The sequence below is a fragment of the Giraffa tippelskirchi genome, chromosome 8 (assembly GCF_054371585.1).
Source record: "Giraffa tippelskirchi isolate mGirTip1 chromosome 8, T2T-mGirTip1v1.2.pri, whole genome shotgun sequence".
NCBI lineage: Eukaryota > Metazoa > Chordata > Mammalia > Artiodactyla > Giraffidae > Giraffa > Giraffa tippelskirchi.
The window spans coordinates 35,762,164-35,784,413 of record NC_137282.1 but is presented as its reverse complement, the minus strand read 5'-3'; the positions used below and the strand labels follow the sequence as shown (position 1 = coordinate 35,784,413).

The 22,250-nt window shown below is 41.7% G+C and overlaps 1 protein-coding gene across 6 annotated transcripts in view; it reads right to left on the bottom strand.

The window, feature by feature from the left end:
* Positions 1 to 22,250, bottom strand: part of ASB5 (ankyrin repeat and SOCS box containing 5) — a 40,182-nt gene that overhangs the window by 10,589 nt on the left and 7,343 nt on the right. Inside the window, exons 1-3 of one of the 6 annotated variants that reach the window (XM_081523865.1) lie at positions 9,274 to 9,494; positions 4,183 to 4,408; positions 1,195 to 2,347 (exon numbers count right to left, since the gene is read on the bottom strand). The exons of 1 other annotated variant lie outside the window; for it this stretch is intronic. In XM_081523865.1, coding sequence (XP_081379991.1) covers positions 1,195 to 1,276 — 82 coding nt within the window. In that variant the 5' untranslated portion in view covers positions 1,277 to 2,347; positions 4,183 to 4,408; positions 9,274 to 9,494. Of the gene's footprint in view, positions 1 to 1,194; positions 2,348 to 4,182; positions 4,409 to 5,102; positions 5,220 to 9,273; positions 9,495 to 22,250 lie in introns of those variants that run through there. 4 more of the 6 variants (XM_081523864.1, XM_081523863.1, XM_081523866.1 and 1 more) reach the window with 4 other exon arrangements.

Genomic DNA, 22,250 nt, shown 5'->3' with positions numbered 1-22,250 from the left:
GAGAGATGAGATGCAGGCTGGAGCCCAGAAGGGTCATGGAGGAAAAAAGACTGAGGACTGGGCAGGCCTGGCCTTGAATCCCAGATTAGGGCAGTGGCCTTCAGGGAGGACCTGCGGGTGAATTTGCTCATAAAATACGAAAAATACTACCTGTGAGGCAGGATTGAGAGCAGGTTGGAAAGGAGCATGCTAAGTGCATGCATGCCATGTAAATGCACAAATAATACCTTGCATTCTTTGTTGAATATGAACTGATAAATACAGGAGGTTTTTAATATGGATTTAAAGGAATTCTTCTCCAAAATTAGGGGAACTCAAACCATAAGTAACAGCATCTATTGACCGAAATGATTTTCAGTGCTATCAGCTTAATTAAATAAACCATATGAAGCAATTGAATGATTCATAAATGTATTTAAGCCAATGATCAACACTGTTGCTATCTTTTTCTTTCCTAAGTAAGCTCTGAGAAATAAAGTCATAGCAATCCGTTACAGGAGTAATTTATAGTACATGCTGGTGAGTCAATGAAAAAAAGTTTTTGTTTTGAATTCTGCTTACTTAACTCCCAAGCAACCCCACCTGGTCTGCTTCCTTATAATTCCTTAGATGAATTTCTATAATTAATCTGGTAACATGTGAGAATCAGAGGATCCATCACGCTCCGGTTTCTGTTTTGAACTAAACCTTCACCCCTCCCTGCTTCTCCCTTTCAAAATCTGAAAATCAGCAACTGCAAATTTCTATTCAGATATATTCAGTGTTAAATATCTTACCTTTCAATACAGATATGCTTTATAGTAGAAAGATTTATAAGCTTTCTCAAGACCAAACAAGAGATAAACATCTTCATTTACAACTTTTTAAACTCTATCATCTTCTTAGACTTTACATTAGGTATCTAAGACTTAAAAAATAAAAGTTCAGTTGAACTCCTTAGGATAAATTATTCAATGTGAAAATATTTTACAAAAAGTGTGTAACTTTCACCAGCTAATCTAATGCCCGCTGCTTCGGTCTCCCTGCAGCCACACGGTAGGCGAGTGCCTATATTTAGAAATAACACCAGTTCCAGGGCATCTGGTATATAATTTACAGGGAGAGAGCCTGTCGTATTCTGTAAACAACCACCTTACCGAGCAAAAACATTCACGTTCTCAGATATTTATGGGTCCGTAGGGGTCTATAACATACCTAAATCACCATCTCCCCATGGCACTTCAAGCCAGCCACTGTTGAGGTAAATCCGACTCATATCTTTTTTTTTGATCAGCATCAAAAAAAAAAGTCACTTGCCATGTATGTGTTAGCTCTGTTCAGCCATTTTATGGAGCTCTAAGCTCCTTGTAATGTGACCTTTCACCTCCAAAAAGAAAAACAGCTTTTGGAAAATCAGATTTCTTTTCAGAATTGCCTCTTATTATTGCTCACTGCTCTTTGAGAAACTGACTGTTCCCAATTCATTTTTTTTTCCTCTTCCTTGCAGTATGTGCTCTGCAATGAAATAAAATTGTTACACTTGGATCTCTGCCCAGGGTTATGATGAAACCACTTTATTTTTCAGAAAGTCTTTGCCTTCTCCTCATCCTAGTCCCATCAGCAGATGTGGAAGCAGGACTCATCAGAGAGCAAATTCAGGAGCGGAGCAGGCGGCTCTCTGGGTTTGGGTTACACCGGATTTTCCTCAGTGGTCCCAAATAGGAACGTCAGGATGGTCATCTCAAACAGGAGATGACAAGGAAAGGTGAAAAGCAATGACTTCTTCATATATGAATCAGAGAGCAAAATGCTAATACACTTTACAGACTGCAGGTCTTAAATCAACAATCCTCCTTGTGATGGATGTGGATTTACTGTGAAGTCGAGAACCTGGAACTTCCACGGCCACTTTTTAAAACTATGCAATTTCATGTTGTTTGTCTTAAAGAAGATCCAAAGATGTGGCGAAGCTTCAGACTCAACGACATCTAACTCATCCCTATCCACAGGTTTATAAAATACTTTTAAAATCACCAGGGATTTACTGACCCTTACTGAGTACTTTTCTGTTGAGCAGATTACTAGAGCCACACAAATCCTTGAGGACGTGGTCGATTAGGGAAGTCACATGTTGCCAAAACCAGTCTCTTCAAAGACTGAGACTGTCGTTGTCTTTCCGCTCAGATCATGTCATTGTCGTTCATTTCCTGAACATATGCTAGTCCAGATCTGAGACCACCAGAGACAGCTGTACCCCGGGAACTTCGGGTCCATGTGTGGACTTGCCCGGACCTGCCACTTACTCTGATTGATTTTCTGCTCATGATCCAGCAGCCCTCCGTTATCTTATAAGAATACAGGGTATGGGCTGGAACAGAAAAAAACAAAACACACCCACACAGATAAACGAAAGCATTGCTGCGGTTTGTCTCAAGAAATATGACTAAATTTCTAACGAAGTAAAGATAGTAGTTTTCCCATGAATATCCAAAATCAAGGGAGAAAGACTATTTAACACACTTCATAAAAACCAGTGACCACTGGTGCTGTGGACAGGGCCTGCTGGACTTCATCACAGAGACCTTAGCTCAGAGGCCAGCACAGATGGACTCTTGAACCTCAGTTTTCTCACCTTTAAAGGAAAGGATAATTCTGTTTCCATCATAGGATTGTAGTGAACGTGAATGTACTTAGCACATTTGTGCTAAACGCATTTGAAATATGACAATACAATCCAAATTCCATGTTAAACAAATACGGCTGTACGTCTGTCCTATGAGCTTTTCACTGCATCTTCTATGCAGGAAGTAGGGAAATCTAATTTATTTAAGATAACAAAACTTTAGCTCATCTTATTCCTCTTACATGTATCTGCAGGAGATATAAATGGACAGGGAACAGTCAAAATTCAGAGACAGTGGTCATATCCACACAGAGAGCTCTTCACTCAATATCTCTATGCCTGGCCTTTTCTATGAATTTTTGTGACACGTTACAAAATTTAATTCTGGACACTCCTGTAGATATTTTGCTGACATCTCAAGACATTTCTAAAAGGAAAGTCATCACCTTTCTCTCAAAACCAGCTATTCTTTTTGCTTCTCCATTGCTTTAAGACAGGGTTACCATCCCTTCTGTCACCTGGCACTAATAATATGATCTTAAATTAAAGCACAGCAGTTTAAAGGAAAGCTTCATATGTATTGACTATTCCCTGTGCTTTTCGCAGGGAGGCAGTTATTATTAAACAAGTTACTTCTCTTTAGTCTTTTATTTTTTTTGGATCGGCATCTCAAGCTCAGTCCTTGCCTCATCTACACTCACTCTTGGGAGGATCTCTTCTGGTCCCACTGATGTAAATATTATCCACATGTTGATCACCCCAAATTTGTATCTTCAGATCAGCTCTGCCCTCTAAATTCAAGATGTGTATTTCCAACTGACTCTTCACCTTTTCCACTTGGCTATCTAAGCAGACCATGCAACTGAACACGCTGCAGACTGAACCCTGGCTATGATCCTCCCAGGTCGCCTTCCTATCAGGAAATGGCAACTCCATCATCCAGGTGCTGCAGGACCAACAGCCTTCGTGTATTCCTGAATTTCTATTTCTCACACCCCGCAGTCAAACACTGGGAGGTCCTTTTGCCTCGACCATTCAATTATAATCCAGCTTCGACTATTGCCTCATGACGTCCACTGCTACTACCCTAGTCCAGGCCACCATTATGCCCGCCTGACTTCATGCAAATGCCTCCTGGCAGGTCTGTGTGTTTCCACCCATGTGCTTCTGACAGTCTATCCAAAACATGAGGATCCTTGTAAAGTGAGAAACACTCCAATGGCTTTCTTTCTCCCCTGGAGTAAAATCCAAGGAATTTCTGACCAGCATGACCAGTTCCACCCCTCCCCTACATCCGCAGTCCTCGTTCAGCCATGCTAACCATCTGGGCTTCTGTGCCCTCGGCCTGCGGGCCTTCTTTCCTAGATACACACACGACTTATGGCCAACTTTTATTCTCCACTGGAATTGCCTCATAGGGGAGCTCTTCTCTGACCACCTTTTATGAGACCGTCCTACCCCTACGACAGTACTCTTTCTGTCTCATTTTCTTGCTCTGATTTTCTTTGTAGAACTTATTACTACTGCAGTGGAAGATCTTAGGAAGTGGGACTTGCTCGCTTCATATTCCGAATACCTACCACGTCAATAATGTCGATTGATGGTTGAATAAATACTTGTCGATTTGTTAAATTGTCTTCTTTGTAGTCACCTGTTGTTTTTATCCATGCTGATTTGTTCTTAATCTTTATTGATCACCATCTTGTTAAAAAGTAGTGAAAAAGAAATGTATGTTGGGCTGGGTGGTTGGGGCGGGGGAAAAATCGGATTGCTTTCTCGGTCTTTTAAAGAAATGAGTATTTTATCCTATTTAAAAATACAATTTGCATGTTTTACAAATTTATAGCAATTTCTAAACAATATTCATCAGACCCCAGCCATTCTATAGTAAATGCAACTTTTACACCGTAGGGGAGTAGGGGGTTATTTTTATTTTTATCTCTAAATCTGCACTTCCAACATTAAGTCTATCATCGACCATATTGACGTTTCACAAAAGTGTACACTTGTTCTTTTAAAAAATAATTCCCTTACACAGTTCTTTTTTGGCACTGTGCTCATTCTCCTCCATGGCTTTCATATTTTTATTATTAAAATTAAGAGCTCTATGCCAGGGCACTTCAAGGAAGTGCTTCTGTTCATTTTCTTGTCTCCTACCTTAAATGTATCCAAATTCCCATATTTAATTGCTTGGAAATAGTCTTTCCCTGCTCAATAGTAGCTTTTCTGGCTCCCACACCAACTTAGCTGAACCAGAAAGGTAAGCAACCCAGGGACTACGAGTTTACCCAGGTGTTTAAAACACCGTCCTAAGAGAGTCTGTGGGGGCATCTTCCAGATGCTCTAAGGTGAAGGATACAGTGCAGCCCTTGGCCATGCCATACATTTCCGGGTCAGAGTCCACATTCTGGAAAGCACCCATAGCTTCAAGTTAGTACTTGCAAAGACAGTATCGTTTATTTCAGGACACCAACAGACTTGCAACGGCCGCTCTACTAACCTTGACTGGTCAGAATACCCCAGCTAGCTTTTCGCTTAGAAGAACATTCTTCTACGCTCGCTAACCTTCTTTTCTGGAGGGTCTGCTTAATACAGTTCCCTTCAACAGAAGCACCGTCTGTGGGCATAGTGGGGTTGGCGTTTCTGCCTGGACAGCCAGGGTCACGAGGCAAGGGCTCCAGCCAGAAGCAAGGTCAGCAGCTGGATTTCTAACTACTTTCTTTCCTTCCCTTCATGCTTTCACAGAGATTCCTGTGTGCTCACTGGAGGAGGGCCTCCACATTGAACTCTGTGCAGAAGCACGGGGAGCAGGGCTGGCAGGGGTGGGGGCTGGGCCAGGAAGGCAGTAGCTTTTCTATTTTTAAAGTGGAGACCCAGCTGTCACCAGAAGTATTTAACTATCTGGGTGACACAGAAAGTAAAAATGTGCACCAAAAAAAATCGCCTTTCCTAGTCAGAGACAGAATAGAAATGTGCTCTCTTGCAAGCATGAAAGCCTGTGTGAAATCTCTACAGATCCATCCAGTGTAAAATCGCCTGTTGATAACAGCAGTAAACAGTCTTGCAGCCAGAAAGCTCGGTCGTGACGGGTGACCGGCAAGCCTCCTCCATCCTCAGGAATAAATAGTGTGTGTGCATTAGGGTCAGCTGGTAGCGAGCTCATGTTCTCATCTTGTAAGGATCTAAGTTTAGAATTGGCTTCTGTATAAAATCAAGTCTTCCTATTTATATAGGCATAGTTCCCTATTGTGATTGTTATTTTTTTTTTTCTGGAGGTCACTTCTAGACCAAAAGACGTCAGGAGTCAATTTAAGTACAGCTGAGATTTCTCACCCTAAAAGGCAGAGGAAGGAGTAGCTGGACAGAAGAGAGGAAAAAAGGGAACATGTGCCTGGTATTTTTTTGTTGGCATGTAAAGCTGAACAAGGAGCATGGTCCACGACTGAGTCAAGAGCAGTGGCTGAACCATGACAGGGTGCCAGGGATTAACTGAGCTGGTGATCCTGTTACACGGTATTAACCTACTGAGATGGGTCTAGATGAAAAATGGTTCCAGATTCCATTATCTCTATTTTTCACCCACTATTATTAGGTTCTACTTTCCATCTTTATAACAGAAAAAAAAATTATTGGGGTACTACTTTCTTAAAACAAGCTGGATAAGAGAAAAAAAACATCTCATGAGTAAGATTATTTCCCCTGTTAATATCTGCTGCCACATTGCACTGCCAATATTTACTTCAAAGTTATCGTGAATGAATACCAAGAATATCTTTTCCTTATCTCGGATTAATTTTTAATCCTTGGAACTATGTGACCTGGGGCAAATAGCATGATGATACCTCAGTTTCCTTTTCTATAAAATGAGGAGCTTGGAGGAGATGGTTCCTTTCTGGCTCCAACATTCTTTGATTCAGAGTCTAAGACTGATATAAAAGGGCAGGGTGGTTATATGCGCTCTGGGCATATTATATCACTACACAAGAGGCCAGACATTGCCAATAAAACTAGAACTTGGGATCAGCTTAGCTGAGGCTATTTGTATGGGGAAGACGTTCCTAGGTGGTGAGAAAACCTTAGAGGGTGGTCTAGAAAGGGGCTTTTGGAGTCCAGAGTAGTTACAGGAGGCAGTTGTCACAAACCACTAGTTCTTCACCACAGGCTGGTACCTATAAATGGAGTTCAAGGATCTAAACAAGATGAACAGTAAAAGTCAACACTAATCTTTGTTTCTAAAAACAAACTTCCGTTTTAAGCTTTTGACATTTTGGCTTTGCACTTTTCTTTTGATATTGTAAAATAAATATAGAATCCTTTATTATCAGAATTGGGGCAGCTTTTGGTCTTAAAAATTTTGGACTTCTGGTCTTAAAAGGACCTATTTCTATGTCTGTCTCCTCTACTAGGCTGTGAACTCTGAGTACGTACATCTGTCATTTGACAGGTCCACTACTGCACCTTTTATAATGAGCAATCAAAAAAATGCTAGTTTAAAAGAGTAATTTGAACGTAGAATTCCCAAGAAGCCTCAAGAGGGCTTTCTATAGTCCATAGTGAGGAATAAGCAAATTTCCAGTGCAGCGGAGGAGAAGATCACTGGATTTGACTATAACCACATACTTAGTTAGGTGAGATGTGTGTGGCTTGCAGAATACCTGTCTATAATAATTCACATAAATAATTAGGTGGACAAAGGAGATCACAATTACTTCTTCCAAAAACTTTACATACATCAAAAGTATAAGTAATTTTTTAAAGCGACTCTATGGAATTGAAGGAAAGTGTTTCAGTTAATTTGCTGGAGAAAATAAAGGATGAAAGATTGAACTGATTGTGCACAGCTGTATGATTTCACTAAAATATGCACAGTGAAGGGAATATGTTTGGGACAGCATCATTGAAATGCTGGGTATCTATGATCATATGAATAAGAACGTACTGTGAAATCTCCAGACATAGCATCTTCCCAAGTGTAAATAAAAAAGTGGATTAGATAAACCACAGGATATTTTCAGGCTCTGAGTAGGCAGATGTTTTAAAGCAAAGCAGGGTTAGATAAAACACTAAGGAAAAATAAGAAGAATTATATTTCATAGATCATATTGGGGTCTGAACGTGTCTCAGAAAAAGTATCTGAGATAGACTATAGATTGGAGGTGGCATTCTATTACTACCCACGAAGACTAAAATGAAATTTTACACCTTGTAGGAAGGATATGGGAAGTGAACCAGGTCAATTCTCTTCCTAGGAGTCATTCTGTTCCCGTTTTAACAATGTTAGTGTATCTGAAAACAGCAGGACCTATGTTTGGTCTGGTTACCAGTCCTCAGTGATAAAAGGACAATTAAAGATGAAAAATCAAACCAGTCCATCCTAAAGGAAATCAACCCTGAATATTCATTGGAAGGACTGATGCTGAAGGTGAAGCCCTGATACTTTGGCCACCTGATGCGAAGAACTGACTCACTGGAAAAGACCCCAGTGCTGGCAAAGATTGAGGGCAAGAGGAGAAGAGGGAAGCAGAGGATGACATGCTTGGATGGCATCACTAACTCAGTGTGCAGGAGTCTGAGCAAACTCCGGGAGATAGTGTAGGACAGGGAAGCCTGTGTGCTGCGGTCCATTGGGCTGCAAGTAGTAGGACATGACTTAGCGACTGAACAGCAAAGTTGAAAAATCTTCACAGAAGGACACTGAAAATCATCAAAGAGATGGAGGGGCTTCTGCAGGAGAGAAATCTTATTACTTTTAGATACTTCAAAATAAAAATTTGGAATCTAAGAGGGATTAGGATAGAAATCTACATAATCATGTAAGACCCAGTTAAGTGTGAACAATCTTTTTCAAGACATTCTGAAACACTAGGAAGTTGGATCATGTTCTGACAGTTTTAAAACCTATATCTAGGGCACAAATGTAAACTCCTTTTTTGGTTTAAGTTTACACAGTTACAAACTTTAGGAGCTCGCTGCTCCAGAATGGTGGTATTTAGGTAAACAAATGAGTAACCAACAGGTAAAGATTTTTGAGGGTATATTCCTCAGCTGGGGGACTTAGATCATTGGAGTTCCTCCACCATCAGGAAAGGAAGACTAAGATGAACAGACTCCTGCTTGGATTGGGGTTGACACCTTCCCTCATTATAACTACAAAATATTTCAAACACATATGCCATCCATCACCCTGGTTCACAGTTGCCAACTCATGGTTAGTCTCGTTTCACCTACAGTTGATCCATGTCCCTCCCCATCTCTAGTCCTATGATTATTTTGAAGCAAACCTCATCATGTCTTTCCACCTACAAATATTTCAGTATGTATCTTTAAAAGATGCAGGCTCTTTGTAGTCATAACTACTATATCATAATCTCACAAAAACACTATTTCCAAAATATCAGCTTCTACAGGTCAGCAGTTCTTATTTTCTAAGGAGCCATCCAGTTCATAAGCTGCCCCCATGCCTAAACTGATTAAATCCTTTATCTTGGGGCAAAAATCTGTAGTCTCTCCCCTTTCTAAATGTCTTAAAAATGTAAAATTCCTACTCTTAAAAAAAAAAGAATGCTTGTTTTCTCTAAGGTACCAAGGGTTCACTAACTATAGGATACTATCATCACCTTAAATCATCACCAAAAAACAGCTTAAAACATCACCAAAATACACCAAAATACCTGTTAGCATCAAATTTCCACCCTTGCAAAGTCGCATCTGGAAAAGGCCATTATTCAGTTCTGGTGGCTGCCTTGCTTCGTTACAAAACTACGTGTACATATAAGTCTTAAGCGTCATTGCTGAGCCCCATTCTTGCTCCATTTTACTTTGCAGTGTTTTTTCTAAACATGAATACCTACATCTAATGGCCTAGTGATGGGGATAAGGGCAGATGGGGTCTGAAGGTAAACTTGATCAAAGTCTCTTGGGAAAAATGGAGGGGATTGTTACCTAATAGTCAATCCTTGTTTCAAGGGTCATCCACCTCTTAAATAAAGGTTGCTGGGAAACCTACAGTGACATCCTGTGGTCCATGACAGCTCCTGTCTTAGTTGGAATTGAGTGCTGAGGAGAGGCCAGAGGGGTCAGAAAAAAATCCCAATTACCAAAAATATAGTTGGTGTCATTACAAAACACAGCAGTGCCTAGATGCTGTGGTGAATGATACTTTCTGAGTTTGAGCGCATAAGACTTTGAGAATAAATTTATATAAGAAGGTCATCCCAATTTTACCAACTTTGGGGGCTACAATTAAAAAACTTTAAGCATAATTAAAAATTCCAATTAAATATAGTTTGAAACAGTAATATACCAGTTCAGTTCAGTTCAGTCGCTCAGTCGTGTCTGACTCTTTGCGACCCCATGAATCGCAGCATGCCAGGCCTCCCTGTCCATCACCAACTCCCGGAGTCCACCCAAACCCATGGCCATTGAGTCAGTGATGCCATCCAACCATCTCATCCTCTGTCGTCCCCTTCTCCTCCTACCCCCAATCCTTCCCAGCATTAGGGTCTTTTCCAATGAGTCAACTCTTCGCATGAGGTGGCCAAAGTACTGGAGTTTCAGCTTCAACATCAGTCCTTCCAATGAACACCCAGGACTGATCTCCTTTAGGATGGACTAGTTGGATCTCCTTGCAGTCCAAGGGATTCTCAAGAGTCTTCTCCAACACCACAGTTCAAAAGCATCAATTCTTCGGCACTCAGCTTTCTTTACCGTCCAACTCTCACATCCATACATGACCACTGGAAAACCCATAGCCTTGACTAGACGGACCTTTGTTGGCAAAGTAATGTCTCTGTTTAGATGCTGTGGTGAACGATACTTTCTGAATTTGAGTGCATAAGACTTTGAGAATAAATGTTATATGAGAAGGTCTTCCCAATTTTACCAATTTTGGGGGCTACAATTAAAAAACTTTAAGCATAATTAAAAATTCCAATTAAATATAGTTTGAAACAGTAATATATATTCATGGACAAAACATCTTTTCATGGTAGATCCTGAAACAAGTTGGTAAATGGCTTCTATTGAGGAAAATATACCTGTCTCCATTGTCCAGGGAACTAAGCAAGGAGGAATCATTCTCCCTCAGCTGTTCTTACAGGTGATTTCCACCAAACTCAAGTGTTTGTTGATATTGAGAGCTAAAAATTTTGAAAACATCTTGTATAACATTATAAGTGAAATATCAGCAAAACAAATCTAGCATGAGAAATAATTTTTCTAAGAAACCTCTTATAATAAGGTTTCCTATTTTTAAATAACATCCTGGCCCATAAACAGAGCAGAAAGATAACGTCCTGTTAGGATATCCAACCTTGCTTTTGCAGAAGCACACAAAGCTGCCGGAGTTATCTTGGAATGATTCTGAAGCAGGTAACTAAGGTGACACCAAACAAAAATGTCACAGGTAGCAGGGCACTGACTCCATGAGATGAGAGGGGCTAGTCTCTCGGTTTCTCTACTGTCAAGATTCACTTATTAGAAATATTTCTGTTATTACCTACGATGCTTGGTAGAAGTCACTGATAAAATCATCTACTCTTGGAGATTTTTTGAGGAAGTTTAAAAACTAGTGACTATGTATATATTGTGATTTTTGGACTGTTTAGGTTCTTCATTTCCCAAAAAATACAGCTTTGATAAGTTGTGCTTTTTAGAAAATGGTCTATCCCATCCAAATAGTCAAAGTTGTTGGCATTAAGTTGTTATGTAACAACCACTTATTGAAAAATTTCAGTAACATCTGCTATTATGGTCTCTCTAATTCCATCTGTTGTTTATTTGTAGCTCTGTTCCAACAAGGGTATGCTAATCTTAGTTTTTCAACAGAATATCTTTTAGTTTTGTTTATAGTTTGTTTATAAAAAGTTACTTTATTCATTTCTATGTGCAGCTTTATCATTTTCTTCCCTCAGTCTCTGGAAGTGGATTGTGTTGTTCTCTTCATAATTTTGATTACTTGACCTATGAGTTCCTTAAAGATATTTTTTCAGTCTCCAAACATAATGAGCTTTTTGTTTTTCTAATTGCATTCTGTTAATGGTTTCTCCATTAATTTCACTAATAGCAATGGATGTGCTCTCTATCAGAGGTCAGCACACTGTGGCTCCTGGCCCAAGTCTGGCCTACCATCTGTTTTGGTAAATAAAGCGCTATTGGAACAGAATCCAATCCATTCTATTGTACATCATCTGTGTTTACTCTGATACTATAACTGCAGAACTGAGATGGCATGGCATAACAGTAACTAAAATATCTATTCTCTGATCCTCTGCAGAAGAAGTTTGCCAATCTCTGGCCTATATAATATTAGACATTTGAAATTTCTTGAGATATGCTTTATGGCCCTTTGTATACTCAATTTTTGTAAATATTCAAAATATGCATGAAAAGAATGTGAATGTAGAGTTCCATTTCTTAGTAAGATCTATGTTTTAAATTTCTCCTATAGCTGTAGAAACTAATATTGCATGGTTTAGATGTGGAGAAAGTTCGCAAACAGACAGGCATGATAGACCCTAAACTTATTCAGAGTGGGCCCTGTAGCAACTGTAAATCATAGAATGTATGGCTGACTTTCCACTAAATGATGCGAATATAATTAGGCATCCACTTAGGAAAAACTGGAATTACATCATTCCAAAAATCAATTCCAAGTGGATAACTGGAAAGGAAAGCTTTAAGAAGAGAATATAGGAAAATACTTTCATTATCTTGAAATACAGCAAGATTTCTTAAAAATTAATTACAACAAATTATTAACCAAAATGGAAAAGATTTCTAAATTTGACTATTTTAAAATTAAGAGCTCCTGTTCACCAAAAGAAAAACCTACAAGTGAAACGTCAAGCCATGAAAGATACTTATAAAGAGCTTCTTCACATTGTCTTCATTTTCTATCTAATTGTTAGAATATAAAAATAACTTCTAAAAATCCATGAAAAAAGGACCAGACAACATAATCAAATGGATAGCAAAATATTCAGCAGGCACATCACAAAAGAGAAGTACAGAGGGCTAATAAACATGAAAATGGCAATACTAGAGAAATGAAAATTGAACCTATGTGTTCACTAGATTGGCAAAAATTTTGAATATTGGCAATACCAAATATTAGCAATAATAGGAAGCACCACAAATTTATATGGTGCTGGTTTCACTACAGACACAACTATGTTGGAAAACAGTGTAACACTATCTAAAAAAAGCCAAAGATATTCATGCTGTTTGACCTGGCAATTCCTGTCCTAGAGCCATACCAACTGATTAGTGCTGGACATTTACAGCAATATCACTCTTAATTACTCTAAACTGGGAATAGAATTTATAGCATTGAACATGAATAAACCTCACACACACACAGATAAATCTTCCTATCATACTGTTCAGTGAAAAAAAGCAAGTCATGAAAGAATACTTAGAGAATGATTCAATTTACATAAAATTGAAAATCAGGCCAAATCAAACCTTATCAACTTAGGATGTACTTAGAGGAGTGAAAACTATAAAGGTAAGAAAATGATTACAGTCAAAGTCAGTCACTCTCTCTTTGGGGACAGGGAGATGTTGTGGTTACAAAGGTTCACCTGGAGGGCTTCCGGGGCACCAAGCACGCTCTACTTCTTGACTTGCTTGGTGGTTCCATGGGTTTCTGCTTTGGTGTTTTATTAAATTCTATAAATGAGTTCCCTGATAGCTCAGTTGGTAAAGAATCCGCCTGCAATGCAGGAGACCCCAGTTCAATTCCTGGGTTGGGAAGATCCCCTGGAGAAGGGATAGGCTACCCACTCCAGTATTCTTGGGCTTCCCTGGTGGCTCAGCTGGTAAAGAATCCGCCTGCAATGCGGGAGACCTGGGTTCCATCCCTGGGTTGGGAAGATCCCCTGGAGAAAGGAAAGGCTACCCACTCCAGTATTCTGGCCTGAAGAATTCCATGGACTTGTATAGTCCATGGGGTGGCAAAGAGTTGGACACGACTGAGCGACTTTCACTTTCCCTTCATAAATGAGTTCTGTTCATTTTTTATTGATATAGTTTACCTTTTGATCAAGAAGATGCCAATTAACAAAGAGAGGCTAGCCAAAATAGGTTGTAATATTGAGGGGATGGTGGTTGTTGTTGCTTAGTTGCTAAGGCGTGTCCAACTCTTTCGAGACCCCATGGACTGCAGCCCACCAGGCTCCTCTGTCCATGGGATTTCCCAGGCAAGAATACTGGAGTGGATTGCCATTTCCTTCTCCAGGGGATCTTCCTGACCAGGAGTTGAACCTGCATCTCCTGCATTGTAGGCAGATTCTTTACCACTGAGACACAGGGGAGCTGGGGGAGGAGGTTAGCAGCAAACAGAGCCCCAGTAAGGGACGGGGAGGTGCCTGGCTCTCCTCACCCTGGTGTCCTTTACTCAGGGGGCCTCCCCTCCAGCCCCCCGCCCCCGACAGCCCCACCCTGCTGAATGCCTGCCCTATGAGTGAGGGGGCTTCAGAGCCTCTCTTAGGTGTGCAGACAGGTTACCATTCACCTCCAGGGGACACACCAAGATGACCCAGGAACTTCCTCTTAGCACAGAAAGTGCGCACTGTGGGAGGAGGGAGCAGCCCTCCAGTGTGGCTGAGGGCAGAACTGCCCATCCTGTGTGCATCAAATGACCTGGGTGACCGTCAGAGCGAATAAGTGAAAACGTGTCTGCAAGAGCAAAGAGCTGGGTCTACTGCTATAAAATCAGGTAGTTCACGTTATTTGGTGACCCACAACAGCTGTTCTGAACAGCTCAGTTGAGAACATCCTCTGTGCTCTGGAATAAGGCAGGTGAGGTTATGGGGGTGATAAATCTACAGAGAGTAGCTTGGGTTCTGAGTGCTAAAAGCTTCTCTGGTACAAAAAGGATTCAGCAGTAGTCAACATAACGTGAAAGAAATGCTGTGTTTCAGAGCTACCAGTGGACTTCAGATACCATCAACTTCTGCTGCTCACAAATGGCTTCAAAAGCCCCGTGAGTTCAGCAGAGACACCTTGAGTGCGTTTGCAAAGCGTGGGCTCTGTCTTCAAACAGTCTCGCTGCCACTCCAATAGCTTTACGGTTTGAACTTCCAGACTGACACGCACATACGCACACAGAGTCAATGGCTTAAAAATAAAAGGTCCAAAACCCACCCACCCATCTTGCCTAACTCCTCCCTTCTGCAGATAAAGAAGCTGAAGTCGAGAAAGGGTAGGGGGTGTCCTCGGAGTCACCTGGAGCATTACCAGCAAAGCAGGACTGAAAAGGAGACTGTCTGCTCCCTGCCTGAGTTTTCCCAACCTGTGATGTTGCTCCTTAAACACAGGGGGATAAACTGAAACCAGGCAACATAAAATAAGCAAGGCAAAACAAGACCTAATTACCAACAGCACCTACATCCTCATGTTCTTATCGAGATTCAATGAGTTTATGACTATATCTGAATATTCACTGGAAGGACTGATGCTGAAGTTCCAATACTTTGGCTACCTAATGCAAAGATCTGACTCATTGGAAAAGACCCTGATGCTGGGAAAGATTGAGGGCAGGAGGAGAAGGGGGCAACAGAGGATGAGATGCTTGGATGGCATCACCGACTCAATGGACATAGGTTTGAGCAAGCTCTGGGAGATGGTGAAGGACAGGGAAGACTGGCATGCAGTCTATGGGGTTGCAAAGAGTTGGTCACCACTGAGTGACTGAACAACAGCAACAATATAACTGTGCCTGTTTAGAACAGCCCCTGGCAGGTAACCAAGAACTAGGGTAAGTGTTTACGGTTCTCATGAAATGACACTTTTCTCATCCTTTCCGTCTCTTCACCCACTTTATTAACACACTGTTCTGGCACTACTAAACATCAGCGTGAAGTTTCAAAAAGCCCACAAACCCATACAAGGAATGCAACCAGCAACCTGTGCTCTCGAGCCGGAGGACAACAGCTGCTGGGAGGAAAATCTGATATGCATCCGGACAAGAGCTTAATGCAAGAACAATTTTACACATAATCCACTCCTCCCCGTAGTTCTAGCCACAGATAGTTTCATCACCACTAACCATGTGCTCATGGTGGGTTTAGAGGCTGGCAGTAGCTGAGGAACTTTATCTTGATATTTTTCATGAAATTGAAGAACGGGTACACTGACATCTGTTTCTGCCATGTTGAATATACTTGCAGAAGCAGGTCTTAGAGCAGAAAGCATAGAAAGTCGAAGGTCCCAAGTGTTCTGGCCTCAACTCCAACTTTGCTGGGCAGGGCGACATCCCAGACACTTGGGCAGAGTGGCCCGGTGTCCTGAAGGCATCGCCTGTCCTCACCCATCTACCTCCAAACAGGTGGCCACCCCACGCTGGGGGCTGCTTCTCTGTCTTGCCCTTTTGTTGCCTTAACCACAGGGAAGGGAGTTCCCGACACTGAAACAGATCATTCCTACTACTGGAATCCTCTAGCTGCCTGTGCCTGAAGAAGCCAGCTGGGTGCCAGGGCAAAAGAAAGATTTTTTAAACACTTATTTTTATCATTCCTACCACTGTGCTAATTAAAAAAGTGAAAGTCGCGCAATCGTGTCTGACTCTTTGTGACCTTATGGACCGTGTAGTCCATGGAGTTCTCCAGACCAGAATACTGGAGTGGGTAAGCCTTTCCCTTCTCCAGGGGATCTTCCCAACCCAGGGATCGAACCCAGGTTTTCCCACTAAAACAGATACTAAAGAATTTGGGGCCTGGGAGTAACATACAGAGGCTCCCCAGGTGGCTCAGGGGTAAAGAATCTGCCTGCCAGTGAAGGAGATGCAAGAGATGCAGGTTCAATCCTTGGTTTGGAAAGATCCCCTGGAGAAGGAAATGGCTACCCACTCCAGTATTCTAGCCTGGAGAATTCCATGGACAGAGAAGACTGGAGGGTTACAGTCCATGGTGTTACAAAGAGTTGGACACAACTGAACACACACACACACACACACACACACACACACACACACACACACACACACACACACACACACACAGGCTACCCACTCCAGTATTCTAGCCTGGAGAATTCCATGGACAGAGAAGACTGGAGGGTTACAGTCCATGGTGTTACAAAGAGTTGGACACAACTGAACACACACACACACACACACACACACACACACACACACACACACACACACACACACACACACACACACACACACACACACACACACACACACACACACACACACACACACACACACACACACAGTAACATACAGACTGGCCTGAAGGGGAAGAACTGAAACCCGTAGGACTTGTTCTAGCAGGTATTGATTCAAAGTTTTACATCAGCCAAATCCCTTCCTGCAACATCTAAGACCCGACAACTTCCTGGTCTGCTTTACAGACAGAAAAAGAGCGATCCCCTGTCAGTACAGTTCTGATACCTGGTTTCTGGTGGGTTTCTATTCACGGTACACGCTTTGAAGTACCATGTTCAATTTCAAATGAACGGAGAAAAAAATGTTTAATAACATTTGAAGCTTGGCTCAGAAAGTTTAAAAGGTTAAGAATAAAAATGCATTTGCTTAAAGTGAGAAATCAAAAGGTAAACAAGTAGTGTTCTTCTCCAAAAGGCAAGAGGTTTTTGAGTTCCTGTGAGGTGAAGAAGCTATTTGAATATATTAACAAACATTAACTGATCCCAGTAAACAAAATACACATAAAGGATTTGTTTTATTTGGGGAGGAAGTCTAATGCCAACTCATGAGGTTAAAAGGAAACAGTGAAAAGGGACAGAGTGTCTGATTAAGAAAAAAAGAGGCATGAGGGCATTCTGTACAGATTTAACTTCTGGACAGGATGGATTTCCTGTCTTCATTTGTTCCCCTAGAGTCTCCAGATTAACATTTACTCAGTGCGCACAGGGGCCATCCCACCAGCCGAGGCAGGATTAGAATAGGCGATGCCCTACAAAGGAGCATGATACTGTCCAGTAGTTGGGAGAGGACAGTGATGATGTGGAAAGGGATCGTATGCATGGAAAGTCTTTGTGGATTACAACAAAAGTAAGACGTTATCATCAGAAAGGGCGGGGTAGGTTTTATATGCAATATATGAAGCAAAACTGTGCACGTACTCTGGAATATATACATTTGATTGGTATTTTGCCAAGTTCCAAACATAGCATTCAAAGCTTCTGCACAAGTGCTAAGTCACTTCAGTCATGCCCAACTCTCTGGGACCTTATGGACCGTAGCCTGTCTGGGTCTTCGGTCCATGGGATTCTCCAGCAAGAATACTGGAGTGGGTTGCCATGTCCTCCTCCAGGGGATCTTTTTGACCTAGGGATCGAACCTGCGTCTCTTAATCTCCTGCATTGGCAGGCAGGTTCTTTACCATTAGAACCACCTGGGAAGCCTCAAAAAGCTCCTATATTCAAGAGCACTGCTGCCGGACTATTATGATTCTGATATTACAACAGAGAACTGGATTTCCATCATCTCATAAAACAAATGGCCAGTATTCTGTCAGAAACATGACTCCTTAAGTGTCTGTGAAGACTGTGCTAGCCTGAGCTCCCTTCTGATAATCTGGGAGGGTCATCATGCGCTGCCGTAGTCTCAGAAATGCTACTCTCCAGTTTGTGAAGTGGCTGTAAGACATTCTGATTTGACAAAGTTCTTTGTCCATCAACATATTCCAGCCAAGCTTTCGGTAGTAAAGCTGGTTTCTGACTTAAGCTTCACCCTGATTGTAGACGTTGCTGGAGCACGCTAGCCCCTGAGACCTGCCAACAAACAGGCTTAATATTCCTGCTGTTTGTATCATCACTTTGTTCCCCATTTACAATATACAGTTTAATGCTCTCATTCTGAAGAGAGACAACTCAATCATTATTTGTGGTTTATTTTCTGAGCAGAGGCTTAGTCACCTTCATATAATCCTTGCAGTAGCCTGATAAAGAAGCAGTGTTTCTAGGGTGGGATGAATTGAGAGAATGGTACTGAAACATATGCTCTACTGTGTGTCAAACAGACAGCTAGTGGGAAGTTGCTGTATGACTCAGGGAGCTCAACCTGGTCTCTGGGACAGCCTAGAGAGGTGGGGCAGGGGGTGGGAGGGAGGTTCAAGAGGGAGGGAAAATATGTATACCTATGGCCGATCCATATTGATATGCTTCAGAAATCAACACGGCATCATAAAGCAATTATCCTCCAATTAAAAATAAATTAAAAAAATAAATAAAAAAAGAAGCAACAGTTCCCTAAGAGCTCTTGAAGGGCTGTTTTGCAAACATGTGTCTAGGTTTCCAGATAATTTAAATACTGATAGACTTTGAAAGTATTCAATGATTCTATGAAATAATTCTGCATCCTCTTCCCAAATATAGTCCACTCATTTTTTTAAAAGGTTTACTTTTCTCTTTCCTCATAAGAAAAACAAAAACTTTTTTGTAATACATGTCCAGTGAAAAGCTGTTCTGCTGGCTTCTTGGAGAGATCAGCTGGTATAAAAAAAGCAGAGAAAATAAAGAGAAAAAACCAACTTCCTTCTTGACTCAGCTCTTCGCTGTTAGTGTTGACACGATTTTTTTTTTTTTTTTTGTCTTCCCTATTCAGCTGCCAGGAATTAAGAGAAAAAATAAAAGCACGAGAAGGACAGTTCGGTGCAGGCAGTTAACATCCAGGGTTTTGCGATGTTGGAGGTTCAGAAGCGTCAGGCCTTCCTCTGGCGGCCGCCATAACAGAGCAGCAGAAGTGTGCTGCTGCACGTCACTGTCACACACCACTACACACTCGGAGAGCCCTTCCAGAAAACCTTAGAGCCCTTCCAGAAGAACCTTAGGGCCCTTCCAGAAGAACCTTAGAGGCCTTCCAGAAAACCTTAGAGCCCTTCCAGAAGAACCTTAGGGCCCTTCCAGAAGAACCTTAGAGCCCTTCCAGAAGAACATTAGAGCCCTTCCAGAAGAACCTGGCTTCCTACAGTATATTCACAATCAGGTATTTGACCAGGATTGCCCAGGAAAATGTTTCTGTCCAAAGAATTTCTGTCGAGAGGAGTTTCTTAGAGTAATAAGATGGTAGGAACAAAATGTCTGCAAGTCGTTGAAAACTGTGAACTAGCCTGCCCACACCACAGCATCGCCTCCAGGTCCTCGCCATTCTCACCAACCTGCTGACACCCGGGCTAAGATCCCATGTGACAGCTCAGAACGTCCTGCTTTTTCTGTGGAGCCTGTCACAGAAAAATATCTGAACAAGAACAGCTTGAGTCCTGAAGGCACATAACCAACTTCTCATTTTTGCTTGTAGTTGGGGGAAATTTTACATGTTCGATATTTTTTAATTTTAAAAAACATTTATCTATTTATTTGGCTGCAATGAGTCAGTTATGTGGGATCTTCGCTCTTCCTGGCAGCATGCAGAGGTTAAGACTCTGTGCTCCCAAAACAAGGGGCCCAGGTTCCATCCCTCGTCAGGGAACTATATCCCACATGCTGCAATGAAACACTTTCTAAATAGTTAATATTGTGTTTGGAAAGGACCAGTGGACAAATCCCATGGATGACACCGACACCTTACCAGCTAGAGGCTTGGCGTGCTGCAGTCCATGGGGTCGCAAAGATTTGGACACGACTTAGTGACTCAACAATAACAACAGAATCACTATGCTGTGTGCAATATGATTTATGCAAAGGTCAGGAAGTCCAAATTATAATTTCCTTCTCCACAACAGCAGCAACCTTCCCCTAGATATTGAGCTTACTTAAACAGAAACCCTCTCTTTCATGTTCCTGGAATGTCACACCACAAGCATGGTTTCAGGGCTTAATATTCACTATACAGGAGCGATTCTCTCCAAATCAATAAGGTCTCATTTTGCTCCTTCCTTTGAGTAACAGTAAGGATACATAAAACTTCATTCCTCTACTAGATTTTAATGGATGAGCAATTTCATCCTAACTACAGGGAACAGAGAGAGAGAGAAAAGCTCAGAGCTCATGGACTGTAGCCCGCCAGACTCCTCTGTCCATGGGATTTTCCAGGCAAGAGTACTGGAGTGGGTTGCCATTTCCTTCTCCAGGGGATCTTCCCGACCCAGAGACTGAACTTACATCTCCTGCATTGGGAGGCGGATTCTTTACCGCTGAGCCGTCGAGGAAGCCCGTGAGGTTCTATGTACTTGCACTGTAAGAGCACTGGTACATTTTCCTGTCCAAATTCCCCAACCCCATCTTTGACCATGGCTCAAGAGGGAAATAAGACAGAAAGCTTTCAGTGCAGAAACTCCTTTGGCGCATCATTTCATTCCCTAGATTTCCTACTACTTTGACTTGATGGATGATGGGGACCATCATTTCTCTAGTGAAGGAGGCAGAATTTGGAAAACAGAAGGGCTCATCAATCTTCTCAGTGGTTAATCAAGGATGTGTTTGATTGTTCCTGAGGGATTCACTCACAGAGTCATCATGACTTATACTCTCATTATTTAACTGCTATCATGTCTCGGGGTGCTGAGCACTCTTTAGAAGAAGATCATCTGTTAGCACTCTGACAGCGGACTACCTGCCTCAATTGACTCACAAGGACCGCTGCGGCGTTAACGATGGGAAAGAACAGATTTTCAATGTACCGGCCTTAACTTTAACTGCATCCTTGTCAGTTTTCATTTAAATCAAGCTGCACACTTGATGATGGGGATGCACTGATGTTTCCATTTAAGAACATCAATGGCATTTCTGTATTAAATGTCAGTTTGTTTGTGCCCTGCCCATAGCTTAAGACCGTAACCCTTCTGGAAAGAGTTTATGTATTTCTGAATGTTTCTATTTTGCTCAGTAGGGGTGATGGTGACATGGAAAGTTTAGCTCCTCTGATGGAGAGAGGATGCCTTCGTGCCACTGGACATAGCTATGCCCATTCCTGACGGGCCCCAAATGTTTTCTGTTGTTCTAATCCCTAGGAAAGAATGTTGAATGGATACTCAGTTATGACTCATTTTATAGAGTGGTTAGGGTCTATAAAGATGTGTGTTAACTCACATCATATTTTAAATAAAATGGGACAGTTTAAACATTAAAGAAAAATCCCTCTTTAAGTCCAACATCTGAAAATTCATAAAAGTCAAGCGGTTCTGTTCACGAAGGCAAAGGGGCTGTGGGAACCTGTCCCCTCACATTGCCCTAGCCTCTCAGTCCTTGAGGGTCTTCTAAAAATCTCCTAAATCTTCTTAGAGGCCTGATTTTAAAAATCTTGTCCCCCAGTTGCCCATGAAGAATTATAGGATTGAGAAAAGAGACCATTCTAATATATGTCCTCCTCAACCTACATGTCACAGAGTATGCTTGTTTAACTACAGGCCACCTGGAAGTGCTAACAATTGAACAGTTTTTAGCCTCCTTAAGCCTCTCCTCCCATGACCTGATATTCTTGGGGCATTTCCAGTCTGAAAAGCCAATGGTCTGCTTTGTAGCATTGCTGTGAGAAGGCTGGAAAGAATGAATGATTTGTTCTTTGTGCAGCTGGTGAAGAAGAAAGGCCAAAATTCTTCATAGGCTGTGAGTGGACACTTTCTTCCTTCAAGAAACTATTTGGTGGTGGTTTCAGAAGAGGCATTCCAAATAACTCCCCTTGCTTTCAATGGCATGGCCTGTCACCGGGGATCAACTTTCCTCTCTCTTTCCCAGGTTA